At 33.3% G+C, this 22,584-nt stretch overlaps 1 protein-coding gene across 2 annotated transcripts in view; it reads left to right on the forward strand.

The window, feature by feature from the left end:
• PRIM2 (DNA primase subunit 2) overlaps positions 1-22,584 on the forward strand; it is a 379,634-nt gene that overhangs the window by 233,460 nt on the left and 123,590 nt on the right. For both annotated transcript variants that reach the window (XM_074237283.1, XM_074237284.1), the window contains exons 9-10: positions 18,127-18,199; positions 20,144-20,329. In XM_074237283.1, coding sequence (XP_074093384.1) covers positions 18,127-18,199; positions 20,144-20,329 — 259 coding nt within the window. The remainder of the gene's footprint in view (positions 1-18,126; positions 18,200-20,143; positions 20,330-22,584) is intronic.

Raw genomic sequence — 22,584 nt, forward strand, 5'->3', positions numbered from 1 at the left:
CTAATTCAGGTTGTTATACTATACTGTGTCTGCTAATGGTAGTCTGCTGAGGTAGTTTTATATTTTTCTAAATTAATACACTTTAAAATTGCTGAAAAAAGAACACTTGATTGAAAAACAGAGAACCATTGATTGAGTTCTCATTGGAATCACGGCAGGGAAAATCACTGGGGCTAATGCAGGTTGGGTGCCGTTTACTAGGGATTTAACAGCAAAAAGAAACTTATTTCAATTACAGTAGTGACAGCTGTAGAGTGCATTTTGGTGTGATATCTTTCACAGCAGTAAATGATATGTTGTTAATGCCAGTTTCCTCGATTTCTAGCACACCCAACAAATCCTAACTGCAGGAATTGGACTTTCAAAAAGTTTTTATGGCATTATTGTGAAAAAATTTACACACACACACACACACACACACACACACATATATAGTGAGACTGAGAAAATACTTTGGATCAAAGGGGATTTATTGTGCGTGTGTAGTGGGTGTGTGTGTGTGTGTGTGTTATGTGGGTGAAAAGAAAAAAATGATATCTTGAGTATATTTTTTACTTCCAAAGTGAATAAAATTATGATCTTGGTCAGGAATGTGTGGTTTATGTACAGGGACATTTGTTTCCTTCTTTTGACAATTGTTTTTCCATTAGTGCCTCTCTTTCACCTAACTGTGTATGACAAGGTTATAGAGAAATATACCGTGTATTTTATAGAGGGATGTAGGAAATTGCTGTTCATTTGGAAAGCCGAATCAGTCTGCTTTTTAAGTGGTGCAAAATATAATGTATTTTTTGAAGCAGTTTATCTTATTTCCTCTCATTCTCCCCTCCTCCCCCAACTCATTGGTGACACTCATGTTTCTTCCCTCACTGTTTCTGTATTTATGCCAATTCTTAAAATATGGTTGGACCTGAAATTTCCAGGAAAAAAGTTTGTATAAAGTTTTTGTGTAAAGTTTTTTTAGGTATAAAGTTCCTGGAAAAAAGGATTCTGAGGGAAAAAGGTAATGTTACCTGCATTCCTTCTGAATAATGCCTGCCCCATTGCATTTCTTCTTTGATTCCATATAGAAGAACTGAAGACTAATGAGGGTAGCCAGATGGTGTAGTGAACAGAGGTGCCTAGGCCATGAGTCAGGAAGACTCATCTTCCTGAGTTCAAATCTGGCCTCAGACATTTGCTAACTGTGTAAGTCTGGGCAAATTGCTTAACCCTGTTTGCCCCAGTTTCCTCACTTGTAAAATGAACTGGAGAAAGAAATGACAAACTACCTTAGTCTCTACCCAAATGGACTCATGAAGAGATGGACAGTACTGAAAGAAGACTGAGTCTCAATAACTAAGGGTTGTAAAACAGGTTTGCAGAATATTTATGTGTATTATCTCATTTGATCAATTACATTTTTTTTTCAGTCTCACAACTTGTAGAGCTTTAGGGAAAGGCAATCTTAGTTTAATTGAGAGTAATTCTAAGGGAGTTGTTGATGCTAATCCTCCTTGCTCTTTAGCAGAGGGCAGATTTCCAGTTTGCCTTAAGTCTTGTAATCAGCATGTAATCACCATGTCATCTCCTCTCTCCTGAGACTGGCCCTGAAAAAAACCTAAGAGAGCAAAGATACTTTTGTAATTTGGTATGACCAGAAAACTGTCCCAAAAAAGGCAACTCTGTGATGGATATTTTTTCAGAGCTTCATACACCCAGTTTCACCTGAATCCTTTCACTTTCCCCTTGGAGACACTAATGGAATACTTGATTGCATTTGAGCCAATCAGAGCTCCATGGAGCTTTATTCCTAGTATAGAGAAACAGTAGTTTTAAATTCTTCACTCCAAGGCAAAAGTTTTTAGCAAGGGCTCCTGATTTTGCTTTGTTAATAGAAGTAGTAACACTTCTGCAAAAAAACAGTAGCCCTCTTCTTTAGAGGAACTTACTGCAGTGTGTTCTACTTAATCAGCATTTATCATTAAGCCTGCCAAAGAATTTAGTTTTTTCTGCTCTCTGGTCATTTTCATGTCATGTTACATCCATTCATCTGCAACCTTGGACTCATCACTCTGGCTTCTGCCCTGGGACCCTGTGCATTGGTTCATAATATCTGACCTGATCCAGCCCTACCATGCTGTTCTCAACCCATCTTTATAATATGTTGACATGAGAATTCTCCCTCAGCCCCTTTTAACTGCCTCTAGTTTAGGGATGATTAATGAAATCAATACTATCATTACTGGGATGGTGACTATCAATCAATTGCCCAGTGATTCCTCTGGGAATACAAATGCTTATTTAAACAATTTCACCCCTCTTTGGCCCTTACTGCCCCATTTGTGTTATTAAAATTGTAAACATCTTAAGGGCAAGGACTATTTTGCTTTTTGTATTTGAATATGCATTGCAATGCCATAGCACCTGGCAAAAAGTAAACACATCAATGCTTTTTATTCATTCATTCATTTATCCTAGAAAATGGAAAGTATGACAGGTCACTGGGTTGTCTCTTCATTATTCTTAGGTCTGTATGAGCATTTAAAAGAATAAATAATTCCTCCCCTTCTCCCATCCTCTAAGAGAATCACCATATCTATGAAACATCTAGGTACTGCAGTGGATTGGATGCTAGATCTGGAGTCAGGAAGATGAATTTAAATTTGGCCTCAGACACTTTACAGTTATGTGACCTTGAACTAATTGCTTATCCTCTTTTTGACTCAGTGTTCTAAAATGTAAAATGGGAATAATAATAGCATCTCCCTATTAGGGTTGTTGAGGATATAATAGTTGTAAAGCACTTAGTATCACTTAGTAGAAGGTATATAAATGCTAGCTATTATCTTATTAGTAGTAGTAGTAGTAATAATAATAATAATAATAATAATAATAATTCTCCTCTCATCTCCCCTAAAAACCAAAATTTTAAAAAAAGCATAATCTCAGCAGAAACAGAAAAATCTCCTAGGTCATTAGATTGTTTATAATATGATGTAATCATTCTATACATTTTAGAAATGAAGTCTTTATCATTAACACTGGTAGTAAAAACTGTTTTCCAGCTTTCTGCATTTCTTCTAGTCTTTGTATTGGTTTTGTATGTGCAGAAACTTTTAAATTTAATATAATCAAAATTATCCATTTTGCATTTCATAATATTCTCTATCTCCTCTTTGATATGAATATTCCTCTTCATAAATATGACAGGTAAATGACCCCTTGTTCTCTGATTGACTTATGGTTATCACCCTTCATGTCTAAATCATGTGTACATTTTGACCTTATCTTTGCATAGGGTATGAGGTGTTGGTCTGTGCCTAGTTTGTGCCATTCTGTTTTCTAGATTTCCCAGCGATTTCCCAGTGAAATAGTCATTCTTATTCCAGAAACTACTCTTTGGGTTTATCAAACAGCAGATTAGAATACTAATTTACTCCTGTGTCTTGTGAACTTAGCCTATTACATTGATCCCCCCACTCTATGTCTTAGCCAATAGCAAATAGTTTTGATAATTCCTGTTTTATAATAGAGTTTTAGATTGGGTACAGCTAATTGCCTTCCTTTGTGTTTTTTCCTTAATTCCCTTGATATTCTTGATCTTTTGAATTCTTGATCTTTTGTTTTTCCAGATGAATTTAGTTTTTCCAGATGAATATTTTTTAGTTCTATTAAATAATTTTGGGGTAGTTTGATTGGTTTGACATTAGTTAAGGAGATTACTTTAGACAAAAATTGTCATTTTTATTATTTAGCAACTGATATTTTGCCAGTTGTCTAGATCTTACTTTATTTGTGTGAAAAATGCTTTATAATTATATTCATTTATAACTCCCTGGGTTTTTCTAGGCAAGTGGATTCCCAAATATTTTTTGTTTTTATCTATTTTTATTTTTTTAATAAAAGAAAGATTTTTATTTATTTTGAGTTTTGCGATTTTTCCCTCTAATCTTGCTTCCCTCCCTCTACTCCCCACAGAAGGTATTCTGTTAGTCTCTACATTGTTTCCATAGTATACATTGATCTACCTTGAATGTGATAAGAGAAATCATATCCTTAAGGAAGAAAAATAAAGTATAAGAGATAGCAAAATTACATAATAAGGTAACCTTTTTTTTTTTTTAATTAAAGGCAATAGTCTTTGGTCTTTGTTCAAACTCTACAATTCTTTCTCTGGATAAAGATGGTATTCTTCATTGCAGATAGCCCAAAGTTGTGCCTGATTGTTGCACTGATGAAATGAGCAAGTCCATCGAGGTTGATCATTATCCCCATGTTGCTGTTAGGGTATACAATGTTCTTCTGGTTCTACTCATCTCACTTAGCATCAGTTCATGCACATCTTCCAGTCTGCCCTGAATTCCCATCCCTCCTGGTTTCTAATAAAACAATAGTGTTCCATGACATACATATACCACAGTTTGTTGAGTCATTCCCCAAATGAAGGGCATTAACTTAATTTCCAATTTTTAGCCACCACAAACAGGGCTGCTTTGAATATTTTTGTCCAAGTGATGTTTTCACCCTTTTTCATGATCTCTTCAGGGTATAGACCCAGTAGTGGTATTGCTGGATCATAGGGTCTGCACATTTTTATTGCCCTTTAGATGTAATTCCAAATTGCTCTCCAGAAAAGTTGAATGAGTTCACAGCTCCACCAAAAATGTATTAGTGTCCTAGATTTCCCACATCCCTTCCAACATTGATTATTGTCCTTTCTGGTCATATTGACTCCCAAATATTTTATGGTGTCAACATTTGTTTTGAATGGAATTTCTAGTCTATCTTATATTGCTAAATTTTGTTGGTAATGTATAGAAATGCTAATGATTTATGTGAATTTATTTTTATACTGCTAGACTTTGTTGGTAATGCATAGAAATACTGATGATTTATATGAATTTATTTTATATCCAGCTACTTTGCTTAAGTTGTTAATTGTTTCAAGTTGCTTTAGTGAATTATTTACATATACCTTCATATCATTTGTCCTCTACTAAACATTAATAACTCAATACAAATGGAGTTTTTTAACCAGCTTATTTTACTGTAAGACCCACAAATACCCTTTCATACAATTTCTACTTTTATTTTCAGCTCATAGTTTTTATTTTCCTCTTGAATACTTAAATGCCTATATTATATTCTTGGTATATTAATAATTTTGTTTCTTCATTGTCTATTCTATTTAAATTCCTTTTATTTTTCTTCTCATTGCTAAAGCTAGCATTATAGTACAATATTGAATAATAGTAGTGATAACAGGCATTCTTCTTTCACCCCTGATCTTACTGGGAAGCTTTTCTATCTTATCCCCATTTCACCTGATGCTTGCTGATTTTTTAGCTAGATGGTATGACATTCTAAGGAAAAAAAGTATTCATTCCTAAGCACTAGTATTTTTTTTTTTTTAGGTTTTTGCTAGGCAGTGGGGTTAAGTGGCTTGCCCAAGGCCACACAGCTAGGTAATTATTAAGTGTCTGAGACTAGATTTGAACCCAGGTACTCCTGACTCCAGGGCCAGTGCTTTATCTGCTGTGCCACCTAGCCGCCCCATGCACTAGTGTTTTTAATAGGACTGGATGGTGCATTTTGTCAATAGGTTTTTCTGCAACTATTGAGATAATCATATGATTTCTGATATCCTCTCATTTATCTAGCAGCCTATTCATTAACCAATGATATACTGTACTTCAATTTGATGCTTAAAGATTTTTGTGAATTTTATCCTTCCTGACAGGCAGATTTCAAAGCCAACAATTTTCATAGTTCAGTTTCTTGCCATGTTGCTTGAAAACTTCAGGAAGTGGTGGTGTAGTGAGGGAATGTTAAGTATTAAGATCTAAATAGGTCAGGCTTAAGACTTTATGTAACATTTTTGGGAAGAATTTATTGCACTTCTATTAAAAAAAATTTAAACAGCTAGTATGTATTATTTGCTGACCATACTGAAATGAAACAATAGAAATTTGGAGAAAAATATTTAGAATTATTTAAGAAAAGAACTAAAATTTAAAGGATTCCATATTGAAGCCTAAATAAAGAATGAGATTGGTGTCTATATTATGCAGAGATATGGAAATAGTTATGCAAATAGATTGGAAAGGGGAACTGTGGTTGCCTCCCAGCTATTCTGGATGTCAATGGTGGGAGGAAAGGGGTTGGAAATCCCTCTGTGTGTCAGTAGCTGGAAAAGTGGAACATGATTGGAGAAGTAATCAGCCTTGCCAAGTTAAGTTTCACTCTCCTGGCTTATAAGTTATTTTTGATGACACTTGCATGTGACAGTTGAAAGAGTTGTTGGTAGAATGACTAAGACTGGCCTCTGCTAAACATCAATAACTCAGCATGAGTAGATTTTTTTTTAACCAGTGTATTTTGCTGGGAGACCCACAAATACCCTTTTCTTATAATTTCTACTTTTATTTTCAGTTCTTGGTTTCTGTCTTCCTGTTGAGCACTTAAGTGCCTGTATTGATGTTCTTGCTATATTGAATAGACTTCAAATTCCTGTTATTTCTACTAAAATGGAGTCTAGGTCCTCCTTTGGGGAATGGAGGAGGGCAATTACCTTTTATATAGCACTGATTATGTGCTCAGCAGTGTGCTAAGTGTTTTAAAATGTAAAATCATTATTTGGTCCGCATAACCTGCGTAGGTGGATGCTGTTATCCCCATTTTGCAGTTGAAGAAACTGAGGTAGAAGGAATTTTAAGCATCTTCTTCCAAGTCGAATAACTTGTAAACATCTGAAAACAAATATGAATTGAGGTCTTCCAAACTCCAACCCTAGATTTCTATTCACTGTGCCATCAATTGCCTTTCAATTGCTTTTTTTTCAGATCAGAAAAATAAAAATTCTTTATTTTGTTCCTTGTGTTTCAATTCAGGTACCTCCAATTTATTTTTCTTATGGCCACCTGAGGGTCAAAAACAGAATTCTGTCCTAGTGTTTTCAAAAATTCAGAAACCATGTGACTTTTTGTCTCAGGCTTTTTCGAAAACCAATTTAATTTTACTAGATTTTTAAATTAGAATGATCTTGAAATTTGGTATGGGCATGCTTTTTTGACTTTTGAACAAACTTTCACTTTTCACCTGTTCCACTTTTTAAAATTATTGAAATTTTGTTAGCATTAAGGCTTTGTAATAATTGAGATTTTAGTTTTCTTAGGGAAATAATTCCTCCTTTGAACTAACTTAACCCCCTTTTACTCAGTGCTGTATAATAAAAAACATAAAATGAGAAAAAACTACTAAAATAAGCCCTCAGATGGGCATTGTCCAGAAGTAGTGAGTTCTCATTGGTATCATGATATACTTACTATACCATACCATACCATAGCATACCACACCACACTGTACCCCATACCGTGCCATACCATACTGTACCGTATCATATATCATATCATCATTAGGATATGCTACTTAAAATGGAAGGAAACTCTGGGATTGCCTAGTACATTCCTCTTATTTTTATAGAAAGGAAACTGAGGCTCAGAAAGGTAAAATGACTTGTCAAAGAACACTCAGGAATTATGTAGAACAGTTAAGATTTGAACTCATTTCTATAGATTTCCTATCCAGTGGACTTTCCCTTAGTCCTCTTGAGCTGGATAAAAAAAAAACAAAACACTTGGCAAGGATATTACAGAATGGGCTTTTTTAGTTCCTTCTGCCTTTTAAGATTTTTGTCACTGAAATTTTTGATTGAATTTTTAAAAAAATAACCTGTTTATTAGTGTATATCTAATGGTACAATAATAATGATGATTTATAGTTGTTTTAAGAGTCATTTAGACCATTACTCCAGTTGAATTCTTGCTTGAATATTTTGTTTTGCTATGGAAGTATCCTGGGTTTTTTGAAGGTTATTCCAGTCTCTTGAAGTTTCTGCCAGGCTGGAAAATCTTATGACAGTTCCTTTGACCTGTCTTCAGAGAATCAACTTAAGGAAGTCCTGCAATATAGTTTCCAGAAGGTTGGTGTTTAGGTGATGGCTTATGAATGGGATTACTGAAGGAATTAACCACAATTAAAGAAAGTATTATCTTTAGTATTGAAGTTCTGCAGGCTAGATCCCTTTTTATTTTTTTTAAAGACTAGTTTAGTCAACATAGCAAATTTCATTACAGCTGCAAAGAGTTTGCTAGATAACTGTCAGATTCTGTTTTCTCACTAAATAATGGTACCAGATTTTTTTTTATAACTGAAGACCTAACTTTTCTTTACAGAGAGATATAATTTAAAAGTCCACATTCTTGTGGTTTTTGTTTTTTTTTTCCTCCTAACAAACTTAAATTCAAACCCATATATCCATTTTCATCTCTCTTCTAGCCATGCTATCTGTTATTGTCATATTGGCACACATCTATTCAGACATGCTGATTTAGGTGTGCTTTCATTTGAACCTATTCAGTCTCCTGACTTTACCAATTTCTTCCTTTTTGTCTTTCAACTGTAGGGTCTGTAGGTTCTAATCACCTTTTCCCCATTCCTAATTAAAATTTTATTTTCATATCTGCATAATTTCCCCATTTCTGTTTCCTCTCTCCCTTCCATATCCCCCAATTAAGAAAGCAAGAAAAACATAACCACTGTTACAAAAATGTTAGTCATGCAAAAGAAATTCCTACGTTGACCATGTCCAAAAAAAAAATTGTTTCAGTCTGTGCTATAAGTCTTATCTCTTCTATTTTAGGAAGTGGGTAGTCTAAACCTTTTGCAATTGTGGTTGATTATTGTGATGACCAGAATTACTAAGTCTTTAGAGCTGTCTTTAAAATATTGTTATTGTATAAGTTGTTTCCTTGGTTTATACTCAGTTTGCTTTGAATCACTTCATAAAAATCTTCACAGTTTGCTCTGAAACCATTCCTACCATCATTTCTTAAAGGTCAAAATTATTCCATCACATTGATATACCATGACTTGTTCAATTTTTCCTCAGTTGATGAGACTTCTTCAATCTTGCCACCATAAAAAGAGCCGATATAAATATTTTTGTGTATATAGATCCTTTTTCTCTTTCTTTGCTCTCTTTGGGGCATTCACCTAATAATTCCTAGGTCAATGAATATCCAAGTGCTTTGGGGTTTAATTCCAAATTGTTTTCCAGAACAATTAGAGTAGTGCACTATGCCATCAAATGTGTGTTAATATAATTTTTTTTCCATAGCTCTTTCAGTGTTTGTTATTTTTCTTTTTTGTTGACTTGGACAATATGGGACATGTAATATGGATTCTCAATGTTGTTTTAATTTTTTATTTCTCAAGCTCTAAGTCATTTTGACTGCCTTTGTTCATTATTCTTTCTCATTCTCCCCATAAATTATAAGCAAACTATTTTAAAAAACTAAATTTTATCATCTGTAAACCCTGACATTTTAAAAGTATATCACAGGCTCTGGAACTACTTTTCCAATCCTCAAATGAACTACCAGGTTGGATCTCCAGAGTGTAAACTGCTACATCTCCCCTCAATTCTTGGGAACCCATAGGGGTTGGGGGACATGGTCTTAATGTTATAACTCAAAAGCTCATACCAGTATCCTTTTCTTGTTGATTATCATTTGATGTCAGTTGATCAGACAGGCATAATTAGCTTTTAGAAATAGTTATTTAGTAAGGTGATAATATTGATATAAATCTATATAACAATTTCCAAAGGTCTCTGGTATGCTCCCTCTCTAGGACATAGGGCTTCTAGGAGAAAGTGGATATGAGCTTTAGAGAGCACATGTTATAAAGGAAAAGTGCAAAACTCCTTGAAATCCTTTTCATCCTTTCATGAAGTTCTCCTTAGGAATGGTATGTATATCTTTTTCCTTGAATCTTTGAAAAGGAGTCCAAATTCTCCAATTTTGCAAAGTTTATGAGGTTCAAGGATGGGGAGAAGATTGAGGCTAATCCACCTATCTACCTAAAAACAAGTCCTTCTCAGGGCTTTTAAATAGAACTACTCTTGTCTCTGCTGCCAGACACTCTAATGCTTCCTCTATTTAATTATTCCAGTACATCAGAGGTGTCAAGCAAGCTTTTGGCCAACACAACCCCCAAGTACAGAACCAGATTACAAGTGAGATTGGTAAATGTTTAACAATATAAGCAAAATGCAGTACACCTTAGATAATGTTAATTTATGTTTTTTAAAGTCAATATGCAGCCTGTAGGTATCTCTTTTTAAAACCATCCTTTCCAATTTCTGTGTCACATTCTCCTACTACTCTATACAGATTCCAGGGAAAAGTGAACTCAAGCTTAGAGAATTCTACTGTATCTTTGATCATGCTATTTTCTCAGCTTAAAATATCTTCTATCTTTCACCCCTTGTCCACCTTTTAAAATCACACCTGTCTCTGTTTAACCAGAAGTGAGCATTCCCCACCTCCCACTTTTAACCCAAGCTCCCTCTCTTTCAAGTGACATCATGCGTATTCTAACTTTTGCTGTTCCTTAAACAGACATCTTTACAGTATATCTTATGTGTTATGCTATGGGGAGATAGAACTATAAATAAGACAATGTCGTTTTCCCTCAAGGAACATAAGGTTTACTGTTATTTGTATATGTGTCTTGTCAACTTTCCTGTTTAGTTTATATGTTCCTTGAGGAAACAGATCATGACTTCTTGTCCTCTTAGAGTATCTTGTAGTATAGCCTTACAAGAAATTTATTGCTTGAATAATCAAAAAAGGAACTAACTGACAAAGGCTTCTGTCTTCTTGTTGTTTACTAGAATTTTTATATAACCTAGATGAGCAAAAATCCATTACTATGGGTCATCTGCTGGGACTTAGAAATAGTCTTGTTGTAATGTTATTCCTTAGAATAGGATTCTTCCTGTCTTTTATGCATTTATATAGTCCTGTCTGGGTAGTGAACATGTTTATTTGTCTGGATAGCACAGTAATTGTTTCATTTCTGCAAGAAATACGCTGTATCATTTTACAGCTCAGTATCTTTTGCTAGTACTTTAATGTAATTGAATGCTCACTGAACCACAGCTCTATTATTTTCAGTATTTTTCTGACTTTTTATTTTTTGTGGCTTCTGCAAATGATCCAACGTTTCACTCTTTTACTACTTCCTATCTGAGAATTCCTGAAGGGGGTGGGGGGGGGGGGAAGAGTAGTTAAGATAGGAGAGATTTCAGATTATCTCTGTCTATACCCATTTTTATGTATAAAGAAACTGAGGCTCTGTAAGATATGACTTTCATAGCTGTGGTAAGGTATTGGATAAAAAGAAAGTTGACTCTAAAATTTTGGTTTTCAAATTTCTTTTGTCAGGAAACTGAATGTGAGAGTTTTCCAGTATTGGTTTGCTTTAATGCTATTAGTAGTACTTCAAAAAAATAAATTTTCTGTTATATTTCTGCTATATTTTAAATAATGGTTGTGGTGGCAAATCTGATTTTTACTTTTGATAGGGAATGGGAAAAGAAGGACTTCATGAATTCACATTGAGTCATATCTCTCACTTAAAAAAGTAAGAGCTCTTTATCTGGTATAGAGACAACTCAAGTGGCAAAGAATAGTCTCTCCTTTCCTTCTATTTTAAGTTATAATTGACAGATTTTTTTAAATTGGACTTGTTTGAGTTAATAGATATATCATGAAGTAATTAACAATTGCATTTTTTGCAGAAAAGGAATCTTGATAGTATGCTTCCATAAAACTAATAATAGCAGGTTTCTCAATAACTAAAAATTTGCATACATTCATTTATAGAGATCTATAATTTTATTATGGAGACATTTTAATAAGAATGTATTTTAACAGCTTATTAGCCTGGCAGCTGCATTCATTTGGAGACAGTATGATATAAAGCAGACACCAAAAGTCTGATGGAGAAGTGTCTCTCTGTTTTTCTAGATAATGGTTTTGAATCTCTTTTAGCAACTTCCCTTGACAACTGGGTAAAAGCCAAATGTCCAATTTCATTGGCTAATGTGAACATATTCTGAAGCTTTCTAAATTTTGTGATGATCCTGGTTGCTCCTTTCTCTCTGCATTTCTTCCTTTCCTGCTCTTTGAACATCCTAAAGTTATAAGAAGATGCACCTATTTTTCCTGATAGATGTGGATAATCATTGAAAATCAAAGCTAGGAAGGATCTTAGGTTTAGTTTTGGCCTTTTCCAATTTTATACATGAAGACACTTTTACTCTTGGGGATTAAATGATTTGTCCAAGGTCAGCTGCTAAATGACTAGAGCTAGAATTTGTATTTAAAGTTCCTGCCTCCCAGCCTTGTGCTTTGTGTGTTTTAAATATTTTACAGAATAAGCTGAAGTTAAATTATCCTGATTTGTTGGTTTTGTTTGTCAATTCAAACCTTTACCATCCTTGTTTTACTTGATAATTTTCTCTTATAAAAAATGTGTTCAGTACCATAATGGATTCTAGGACTTGGAGAGAGCTCCAGAGATTTTGAGCTCATAGAATTTAGAGCTTTGAAATCTTCTAGTACAATACCACATTTTACAAATAAGGAAATAAAGTGAGAGTGAAAAGTTCCAAAATCATACAGTTAGGAGCAGAGGCCAGGTTCAGACACATCTTCTACTAAGACATTCTCAGTTTACAGTGTTAAGAAGAGTCTGAGAAAATGATATTTAATAAGTGTAAATTTTAAGTCTTGCACTTGGCCTTAAAAAATCATTTTCATTAGTACAAGGAAGAGGAAAAAGTTTGAAAAAGATGGAGACTGAGGGTGAAGAAGGCCTATTGCATTGCTGTCAACAATGTCACACCGCAACCAGAGAAGCTAATATGAGCTTAAAGTATATGAAGAGAAACATTGAGTTCAGGACTAGGGTGATAGGAACCTGTGACCTTTCTAAAAAAATGAAAATTCACCAGAATGCTCACAAATCAATTCTTACCAGGAAATTAATTGTTCTTTGACATATAATTTAACAATCTAATTCAATTTTTTAAGTTTAAAAATGAAAAAAACAAGATAGCTGTTCTTCACATTTTTCTTAATAAAAGAAATTTAAATCTTTTTGTTACCTGTTTGCCATTTTAAAATTTAAATGGTACTTATTCCTCTATTTTTTTATTCTTTTTTCTGTAATTCTATTCTACTAATTTTTAAAAAGAATATGAATTCCTAAAGAGAATCTAAAAAACATGAAACCTTTTCTAAGAGTAGTGGTAATATTACTTGATAATTTCTTATGTAATTTACTTTTTGTCTAGTTACAGTTATACTTTTTGAGATTGGCATTTTACTGACTTGAAATCATGTATTTTTTTCTCTTACCATATACCTATGCTCACATGTCAATTTCCTGTCATGTAGTACATTTAGGAAAGGCATTATTTCTTACCATCTTCCTAAGACCAAGTGCTAGTTTTTTCATACTGTTTTTCCCCCTCCCAAGTTATTTGATTTGACAGCCATGGGTAAAATATGAGATATTAAAAAGTTCTGGAAGAAAGTAAGACTTTATAACCTTGAAGAAGTCATTTTCTTATGCAACTCAATTTACTCATTTGTAAAAGGAAAATAACATTTGATTCTCCTTTAAGTAAATTGTAAAATTAGAATAATTAAAATAATGTAATACCAAATTTTATTTGACAGCCTTATTTTTCTGTCTTTGAAGATTGTTTATAGATAATGTAGATTGTTCTGTGCTGCTTAAAATGATACCACCCATTAGGGTTATTGATTTGATTCTTTTGTGCCATAGGCACAGTCCAAGGACCTTGATTTATTGATGACCCTTGCTAGTAAAATGGAAGTATAATTGAGACTCTCAAGTAAATAATACTTTGAAATCTTAGAGAAAACCATGCAATAGGAAGGAAAACCATAAGAGAAGTTTTTTTTTTTTTTAAGTGTGCATAGTTTACCTTCAGATTCTGTTGTTTTGCTTTTGTTTTTTCCCCCTGAATGTGAATGGCATTGTCCATAACAGATCTCCCAGGGTAGTCCTTGATTTCTGAACCACTGAGAGAAGCTGCATCCATTGAAGCTGATCGACTCACAATGTTAGTAATGTGTACAATGTTCTTTTGATTCTGCTTTCTTTGCTCAGCATCATGTCATGAAGTTCTCTCCATGCTTCTCTAAGGTCCAACCACTCATGGTTTCTTATAGAACAATAGTACTTCATAACATGCTTATACCATAACTTATTCAGCCATTCCCCAATTGATAGACATCTCCTTAATTTCCAGTTCTTTGCCACTACATGTGGGACTTTTCCACTTTTATGATTTCTTCTTGATATAGGCCTAGTAATGGTATTGCTGGGTCAAAGGTTATGATCAGTTTTATTGCTCTTTGGGCATAGTTCCAGCTCTCCAGAATGCTTGGATCAGTTCACAACTCCACCAACAGTGCATTAATGTCTTGATATTCCCATATTTCCCATATTTTCCAGTATTGATCATTTTCCTTTTTCTGTCATCTTAGCCAGTCTGATAGGTATAAGGTAGTACCTCATAGTTGTTTTAATTTTCATTCCTTTGATCAATAATGATTTGGAACATTTTTTCATGATTACATGTTGCTTTAATTTCTTCTTTTGAAAGCTGTCTGTTCATATCTTTTGACCATTTATCAGTTGAGGAATGACTTGTAATCTTATAAATTTGATTCAGTTTTCTAGATATTTTAGAATTGAGGCCTTTATCAAAAACACTAGCTATGAAAATTATTTCCTAGCTTTCTTCTTTTGATCTAATCTTGGCTGCCTTGGTTTTAGTGCAAAAAAACCCCTTAATTTAATATGGGCAAAATCCTCCATTTTGCAATTTATAATGTTCTCTATTTTTGTTTGGTCATAAATTTCTCCCCTTTTCAAAGATCTGACAGATAGAGTATTTCTTGATCTGTTAATTGGTTTATGGTATTGCCCCTTATGTTTAAATTCTGTATTCATTTTGACATTATTTTGGTGTAGGGTGTGAGGTGTGGGTCTATGCCTAGGTTTTGAATGGCATGTCAGTTGTGAGGAAGTACAGGAAGACCAGTTTCACTGGATCATTTTGTGTGTGTTTGTGTGTGTGTGTGTGTGTGTATGTGAAGGTAGGAAGGGATCAGGTCTTCAGTCTTATCTTTCTGTCTGTCAAAGCTATGTACTACCTGCTACCTACCATGAAGGCCAAAGGGACAGGTAGGTGGCACAGTGATTAGAATGCCAGAGTCAGGAAAATAAGTCTTCCTGAGTTCAATTCTCACCTCAGATACTTACTTGCTGCATGACCCTGGGCAAGTCACTTAACCCTCTTTCCCTCATTTATAGATGGGGGAATGTTTCCTCATTTATAAAAATGAGTTGGAGAGGAAAATAGCAAACTAGTGCCATATCTTTGCCAAGAACCTCAATTAGGGTTATGAATAGTTGCACACAACTGTCACAAATAAAGAACTAATCCAGAACAGCCCTTGTAGTCAGACTTTGCAGCAATGTCCAGTATTGCATTAATATTCCATCCCATCAACATTCAAATTGGGATTTTATTGATGGTTAATTCCATTAACTTTTCCATTACCCAAATTCTGCCTCCTTATCCACTGGCATACCTTTCTGAGTTATCTCCCAATCTCTTGCTTCCCTGATGATGACTTCTAGTATTATTGTCCTGAATGTAAACTCATCTTTTATTCTAGAATGAACTGATGTGAACTGAGTTGGGGATTGGGGGGCGTGGTTTACATCTTTATTTCAGTATAGTTTGTTTCCTTTGTAGTCCTATGTATTTTATTTTAGGCATTTAAAAACATCATTCTGAAAAGCAATCACCATAATTCTAAAAGGTTACATGACAATAAAAAGATTAAGAACCCCTGCTCCATTCCCACACTTACATTCCCATCCAAGTCAGTCTCCTTGATTTTATAGTATTCTGGCCTTAGATATCTGCAACCCCTAACATCTGATTTCTCTGTTCCTATTATGTGCTTACACTTTCTTTCACAGTGACATTGGCCTCTTTGGTGATCTTAGCACCAAACTCTTCAACTCAAGACTGCATTTTTACTGCCTGTCCATGTCTGGAACTCCTCCCTTTTATCTCTGCCTTCTGGCTTTTGTGGTTTCCTTCAAGTCTCAGCAAAAATCCTCTTTAATTTTTGTTTATTTCTCTGAGATAATTTCCAGTATATTATATATTTTGTTTGTACAGAGTTGTTTGCATGTTTTCTTTAAATTATATTGTGAAGAATGTACCATCTTTGTCTTCATCCAAATCTTTGCTAAAAATAATAAATGAAGCAAGACAGAGGAAAAAAATACATGTATTACTTGAGTTCTCCTTCCAGGTTAATGTTTTTTCATGAATCAAAGCTAATCTAGTTGAACTGTTCAAACTGTTTTTTAAAATCCATTTAACTGTCCTATAATGCATCAGAGTAAAAGTATTTATTTATATTATTGGTTTGTGAATTACTGCTTCCTGCTTTTGTATATTATAACCCTTATGTGTGCTACTGCCCCCTGGAGGCTATAAATCTTCATAATAACACATCTGATTTGATTGATCACAATTGCTATAAGTGCCATTGGGATTTGCTAGCATTACAAACAATTGTATTTGTACAAAGTAATATTTTACAAGGACCATTATTGCAACAAACCACATAGGCTTATAGACAAAAATCAGTTAAAATGTGTGGAATGGATAATCACATTTTGGGGCAAACACAATAAATTTTTGTTCGTATTTTCATCCTTGTGGAAAGAGATCTGTCAAAAGTTTTTCAGTAAAAAAATAGAGGTTTGAGTTCCAATGTTACCCACTCATTGGATGAACAATTTTAGATAAACTACCTCAATTTCCTCATCAGTTAAATGGGTATAGTCAGTTACCAAGTATTGTATCAGTTGTAATGTGGTAGTACCAGATACTTGATTGTGTCCCTTTCTGATCTTTCTTCTTCTCTTTCCTGTTTAATTTTTAATATTTCATTTACTAATGTACTTTTCTTATTTTGAGTAATTATCACTACCTCCCCCATTCTCCTCTCCTAGAACATTCTCCCCTCTCCCAATAAAAGCCATCTCTTATAAATAAATTAGTGTTGGGATGGCTGGGTGGTGCAGTGGTAGAGCACCAGCCCTGTAGTCAGGAATACCTGAGTTCAAATCTGGCCTCAGACACTTAATAATTACCTAGCTAGCTGTGTGGCCTTGGGAAAGCCACTTAATCCCATTGCCTTGCAAAAAAATCTAAAACAAACAAATAAATGAATGAATAAATAAACAAGCAAATAAATAAATAAATAGAATAGTGTTATTGTTCAGTTGTTTTTATTTGGGTCTGACTCTGTGACTCTATTTAGAATTTTCTTGGCAAAGATGGAAGGTTTGCCATTTTCTTCTCCAGTTCCTTTTAGAGATGAGGGTACTGAGGCAAACAGGGTTAAATGACTTGTTCAAGGTCACACAACTAGTAAATGTCTGAGGTCAAATTCGAACCCAGAAAGATGAATTTTCCTGCTTCTGATCTGACACTCTATGTACTGTTCCACATAGTGCCCTTAAATAAATAATTATCATGAAGCAAAACAGATTCACACATTGGATACCTCTGAAAATAAATATATTCCTCATTCTGTATGTACTATCACCTCTTTGCCAGGAGGTGGAGAGTACTTTTCATCATTAGTCTTCCCTTGACCAAGTCAAGATTAGTCATTGGATTCATTGGAATTCTTAAGTTTTTCCAAAGTTTTATCCTTTACAGTGTTCCAAAGAGTTCATAGATTGTTCTTTTCATTCTGCAACATTTCATACAAAGTTTTTCTCAAACCAGCTATTTTGGCATTTATTATAATTGGGTTTGTTTAGCCATTTCCCAACTGATGGTTATATACTTTGTTCCTAATTATTTTCAGTAAGAAAAAAATGATACTATTATTATTTTTGTACATTTGAGTCCTTTATTTCTTAAATCACTTTAAACACTGGGGTATAAACTTATTAATGATAACAATGGTTTTAATAGTATGTACTAATTTAATAATTTGTGCATTAGTTAGTATATTAATGCTGAAGTTTTTATGTTAAATAACATGGAATTTTGAAATTAACCTTTACAGACTTTTAAATTTTCACTTGAAACAACCTATATAAATGTACATCAAAAACCTTGATATTATCATATGTATTTTTTTACCCTAGTCATTCCTACATTGGTCAAGATTATAATGCACAAGGAAATATGGGAAAAATTTCACTGGATCAGCTTGATTCTGTGAGTACCATGTCATTTAGAATTTAATTCATTTTTTTTTTAGGTAATTAATCAATAAACATTTCCTAAGTGTCTGCTATGTGCTAGGCACTGTGCTGATTTCTGGAAATATAAAAAAAAAAAAAGTACAAAAAGGTAGTTTTTATAAAATTTTATTTAGAATAAATCATCGGAAAGAAAAGCTTTTCCAAAGGGTTTAAGATGATTTAATTTAATTTATTATAATCTTTTTTTCCTCAGGGTAAAGGAAAAGCTATTTTGAATTGAAATTTAATCATATCAGAAGTAGATAGAGATCTAGTCTTAGTTTTAGCAAGAATATTGTTCAAGACCCAATCTTTGACACACTTCTCTGTGACCTTGTGCAAGTCCCTTCATCTCTAAGCACATTAATAAGATAATTTTATATTACTAAACAGTTGCTGATCTGCATTTGTAGGGATAATTTTCTTACTAGTCTCTGGTACTGATAAAATCGCAAAAAAAAAATTAAAAAAAGAACAATTTAAGTGATATTCCTTTAGTGAAATTTCCTTAAGATAGCTAAGAGGTATTCATATTTCGAAACAAGGATATTATACATTTGGATGAGAAGGGTTTAAGCTTTCTACAATCATACATATATATCCTTAGGATGCTTTTACAATAATAAAGAATACATTTTAGCTAAACTACCATAGTTCTTTAGAAAGCAAGGTTTCCTAGTCAGATGAACAAATTCATTAAGCATCTTCCAGGATATTTGTTATTCCTAGGCAACAGTCCTTGCCTGGGCATATCTACCTTGATTTGTCCCCCTTATCCTTACTTACCTTTACCCCTCAAAAAATGGAAGGAGGGGAACAATGTAGAAAGAACTCTCAGGAATAGAGTGATTATTTAAAAAAAGAAATTATAATAGGACTTATCCTGTAGCATATACTAATTAAAAATATGAGTTTTAAGAAGTTAAATTGAATCATAATGAGATGAGTCACATAAGAAAAAATTATGAATGCTTATAGTAACAAGCTATATATAGTACACATCCAACCTGTTGCCATCAAATACTGTAATAAAGGGGTGGCTAGGTTGCACAATGGGTAGAGCACCGGCCCTGGAATCAGGAGTACCTGCGTTCAAATCCGGCCTCAGACACTTAATAATTACTAGTTGTGTGGCCTTGGGCAAGTCACTTAACCCCATTGCCTAGCAAAAACTAAAAAAAAATACTTAAAAAATTTTTTAAAAAGTGCTTACTTTTAAGATTCCCAGAAATAGGAATAGACTTTCTTATTAACAAGTTAATTAGAACTTACCCCAACCTGACCATTCTTTAATTTTCTTAAACAACTATTTCATCTTTTTGAAATGTGTACTTATTGCTCATTGTTGATTGAATTATCTGAGCCTTCATTTCCAGTTGCTTTTTGGAAGAAAATGGTAGCCCTTTAAAGTAAGGGAATAGAGCTGCATCTGTATTGATTTTATTGACAGCTACTTTGACTGTTTATATACCTTATGTTAAAACAAGAAGGCACTTTTTTTTCCATTGGTAGATAAAATGCCATCCTAGTCTTGCTATTTTGTTTAATTCTGTATTCTCCATTAAAAGGAATAGATTTGAGTATTGAAACTAGGGCAATGTGACTTACAAGAATGACAGTTTCAGAAAATTCAATAGTTTTTTGACTCCAAATGTGAGATTGGTCTATGTTATTATGTTCATTGTCTTTGTATTGTCATCATCTTTTACTGTAAAATATACAATATACATTTTTTAAATTATGTCTGTAATTAGAAATCATTTAGAATATTTATGTTTATGTGTAAGCATAGTAATTCTTCGGTGCATCTTTTTAGTTCTTCATTTTTCCAAGTAGAAAGAATTTATAATTCCTCTAGATAAATATTACAAGTCAAATAGTTAATCTTTCTCATAGCCACAAATTATTTTCCTTATAGCTTGCAATGAAATCATTCCCACTTTGTATGCGTCAGTTGCATAAAGCTTTGAGAGAACATCATCATCTTCGACATGGTGGCCGAATGCAATATGGTCTTTTCTTGAAGGGCATCGGCTTAACACTTGAGCAGGCTTTGCAATTCTGGAAGCTAGAATTTACCAAAGGAAAAGTGGATACAGACAAGGTAATTTTTTTTAAATAAGAAATTTAATTATCCTGTTATATTTTAACTAACCTCATTTTTTTATTTATTCTGAAAACTCATGAGTGTCATTTTTTTTTTGTATTTCTGAAATTGAATCTCCTTGCCCTATGAAATTACTTTACATTTTGTACTTGTTTATATGATTACATGTTGCTTCTTTCTGTAGAATGTAAGCACCTGGAGGATAGAGTCAAAACATTTTTATTTTGTATTCCCAGAACTTTGCATGGTGTCTGGTTCATTGTAGGTGTTTAATAAATGCATGCTGATTGATTGACATATTGATAGTTCAGGTTCAAAGAAGTTCATTAATAATTGATATTCATAAAGCACCTTAAAATTTAAAAATTACTTTGTATTAGCTTATTTGTGCTTTACAGAAACTTTATAAGGTAGATATTATAGCTGTTATATCTGAGGTCACATAGCTAATCCAAGAGACCAGATTAGAAGGCTAGTCTTCTTGACTCCCAAGTCTAGCAGTCTAGCTATAATGCTGCATAGGTTGTGGATAGGAGCCTGAAAACCTTGAGTTTGAATTTGACCTTCAGTACTTATGACTTTATGATCCTGGGCAAGTTACTTAATGGAATTAGTCATAGTATTCTCATCTGTCAAATGGGGAGAATAATGCCTATGTTATCTGTCTCATAGAGTTCTGTGATAATGTATCAGATACATCATGAGATATAAACTAATTTAAATGAGACAGTATATCAAGAACATTTCAAAACTTAAAGCATTGATAATATTGCTAATAATAATAATAATAGTTATAATTATTATTACATAGTTCTCTATATATCCTGCTACCTCTCAGTATATATAAATGTACCATCTGAAGAAAATTACAAAGGCTACTTTGTAGTTGTTGAAGAAACAATTAATGGAAACAAAAAAATAGATACTATATAAAATAATTCTTCCCTTTTTCTATTTGATGTTGATAGCAAGAATTACATTTCTGTAATTGACTTTGGAGAGTTAAACAAGGATAAAAGGAAATAGGACACTTATGAACTAAGATGGGGAATAAGAGCTCAATCATTCTTTCCCCAACCCCAATTCTTTATAGGAAACATTTTAGTTCAGAGCCAAGCAATTTCAAAACAGATTCATTACCTTAAACTTTACAAACTTGTTATAAACTTATTTACAGTAATCATGGCATCCTTTTTTCCCTTAATGCCAGATATTAGGTTTTAATTAGAAAATATATTCAGTCTCCTTCCTCTCTCTATGCATTATTGCATAGAGTAAATTCAGTTTTTTCCCCTGAGGAATGATAATTTATAGAACAGGTGACATTTACCAAGTAAATCATATAGCCAAGACTTTATTATATCTCCAACTGTGTGCCCAATTGAAAAGTCTGGATCCTTTTATAGTGTAAAAAACTGGACATTTTCCCAGATGTGTACTGAAGGAAGAATAAATTGAAAATTGTAGAATCATTGCAAATTAGAATGGTTCATGTAATAGGGATTTGTTTTAAAACAATTTGGGACCCTGCTTCTTAGATTCCTAGGGATAATCATATATTTATTTTATTTGAAACATTTATGTGAGCAGGGTCTGAAGCAAGAGAAAGCACCTATTTGTTAAAAATAGTCAGTGGCTACTATCTAAAACAGACAGTTGCTGTCAAGGCTAAGAATGCTGTCATGCATTCAGTTTTGAAATTTTCCTTTAAAAATATGCAAATGTAAGAAACTTTTTCACTGGTGACCAAAAATGCTATATTTTATTCTTTTTTCATTTTGTGATGTGAAAGTAATTTTCTTTTGAAGTTATTTTAAAATGGAAATCAATAAATGTTTTTAGTTTTCTAAGTAAATATGTAAGAGGTCCATATTTTCATTAGTCTGTTATTGATTACAGTAAATGAGTTGTTTTGGTTACAGGCATTACAAATTATGTGGTACATGGGAAGCTTACAGCAAATTTGCGTGTGTGTGTGTGTGTGTGTGTGTGTGTGTGTGTGTGAATGTGTCTGGTCCAGACCTGGGACTTAGTTCATCAGTGTCGTCAACTCCCTTTCAGTGATGCATATCAACAGAGTGTCTGTAATTTTGTTCATTTGTTCAAAAAAAGAATTAAATGCTTACCATGTATCCAGTATTCCTTTAGGTTCTGAGACATGAAGAAAAAAGATGACATGATCTTTATTATTGAGGAGCTTAAATTCTTTCACATTCATATCCTTCTAGGGAGTTTTCAGAGAGATAAAGAGG

This window comes from Macrotis lagotis, chromosome 5, assembly GCF_037893015.1.
Source record: "Macrotis lagotis isolate mMagLag1 chromosome 5, bilby.v1.9.chrom.fasta, whole genome shotgun sequence".
NCBI classification, from domain to species: domain Eukaryota; kingdom Metazoa; phylum Chordata; class Mammalia; order Peramelemorphia; family Peramelidae; genus Macrotis; species Macrotis lagotis.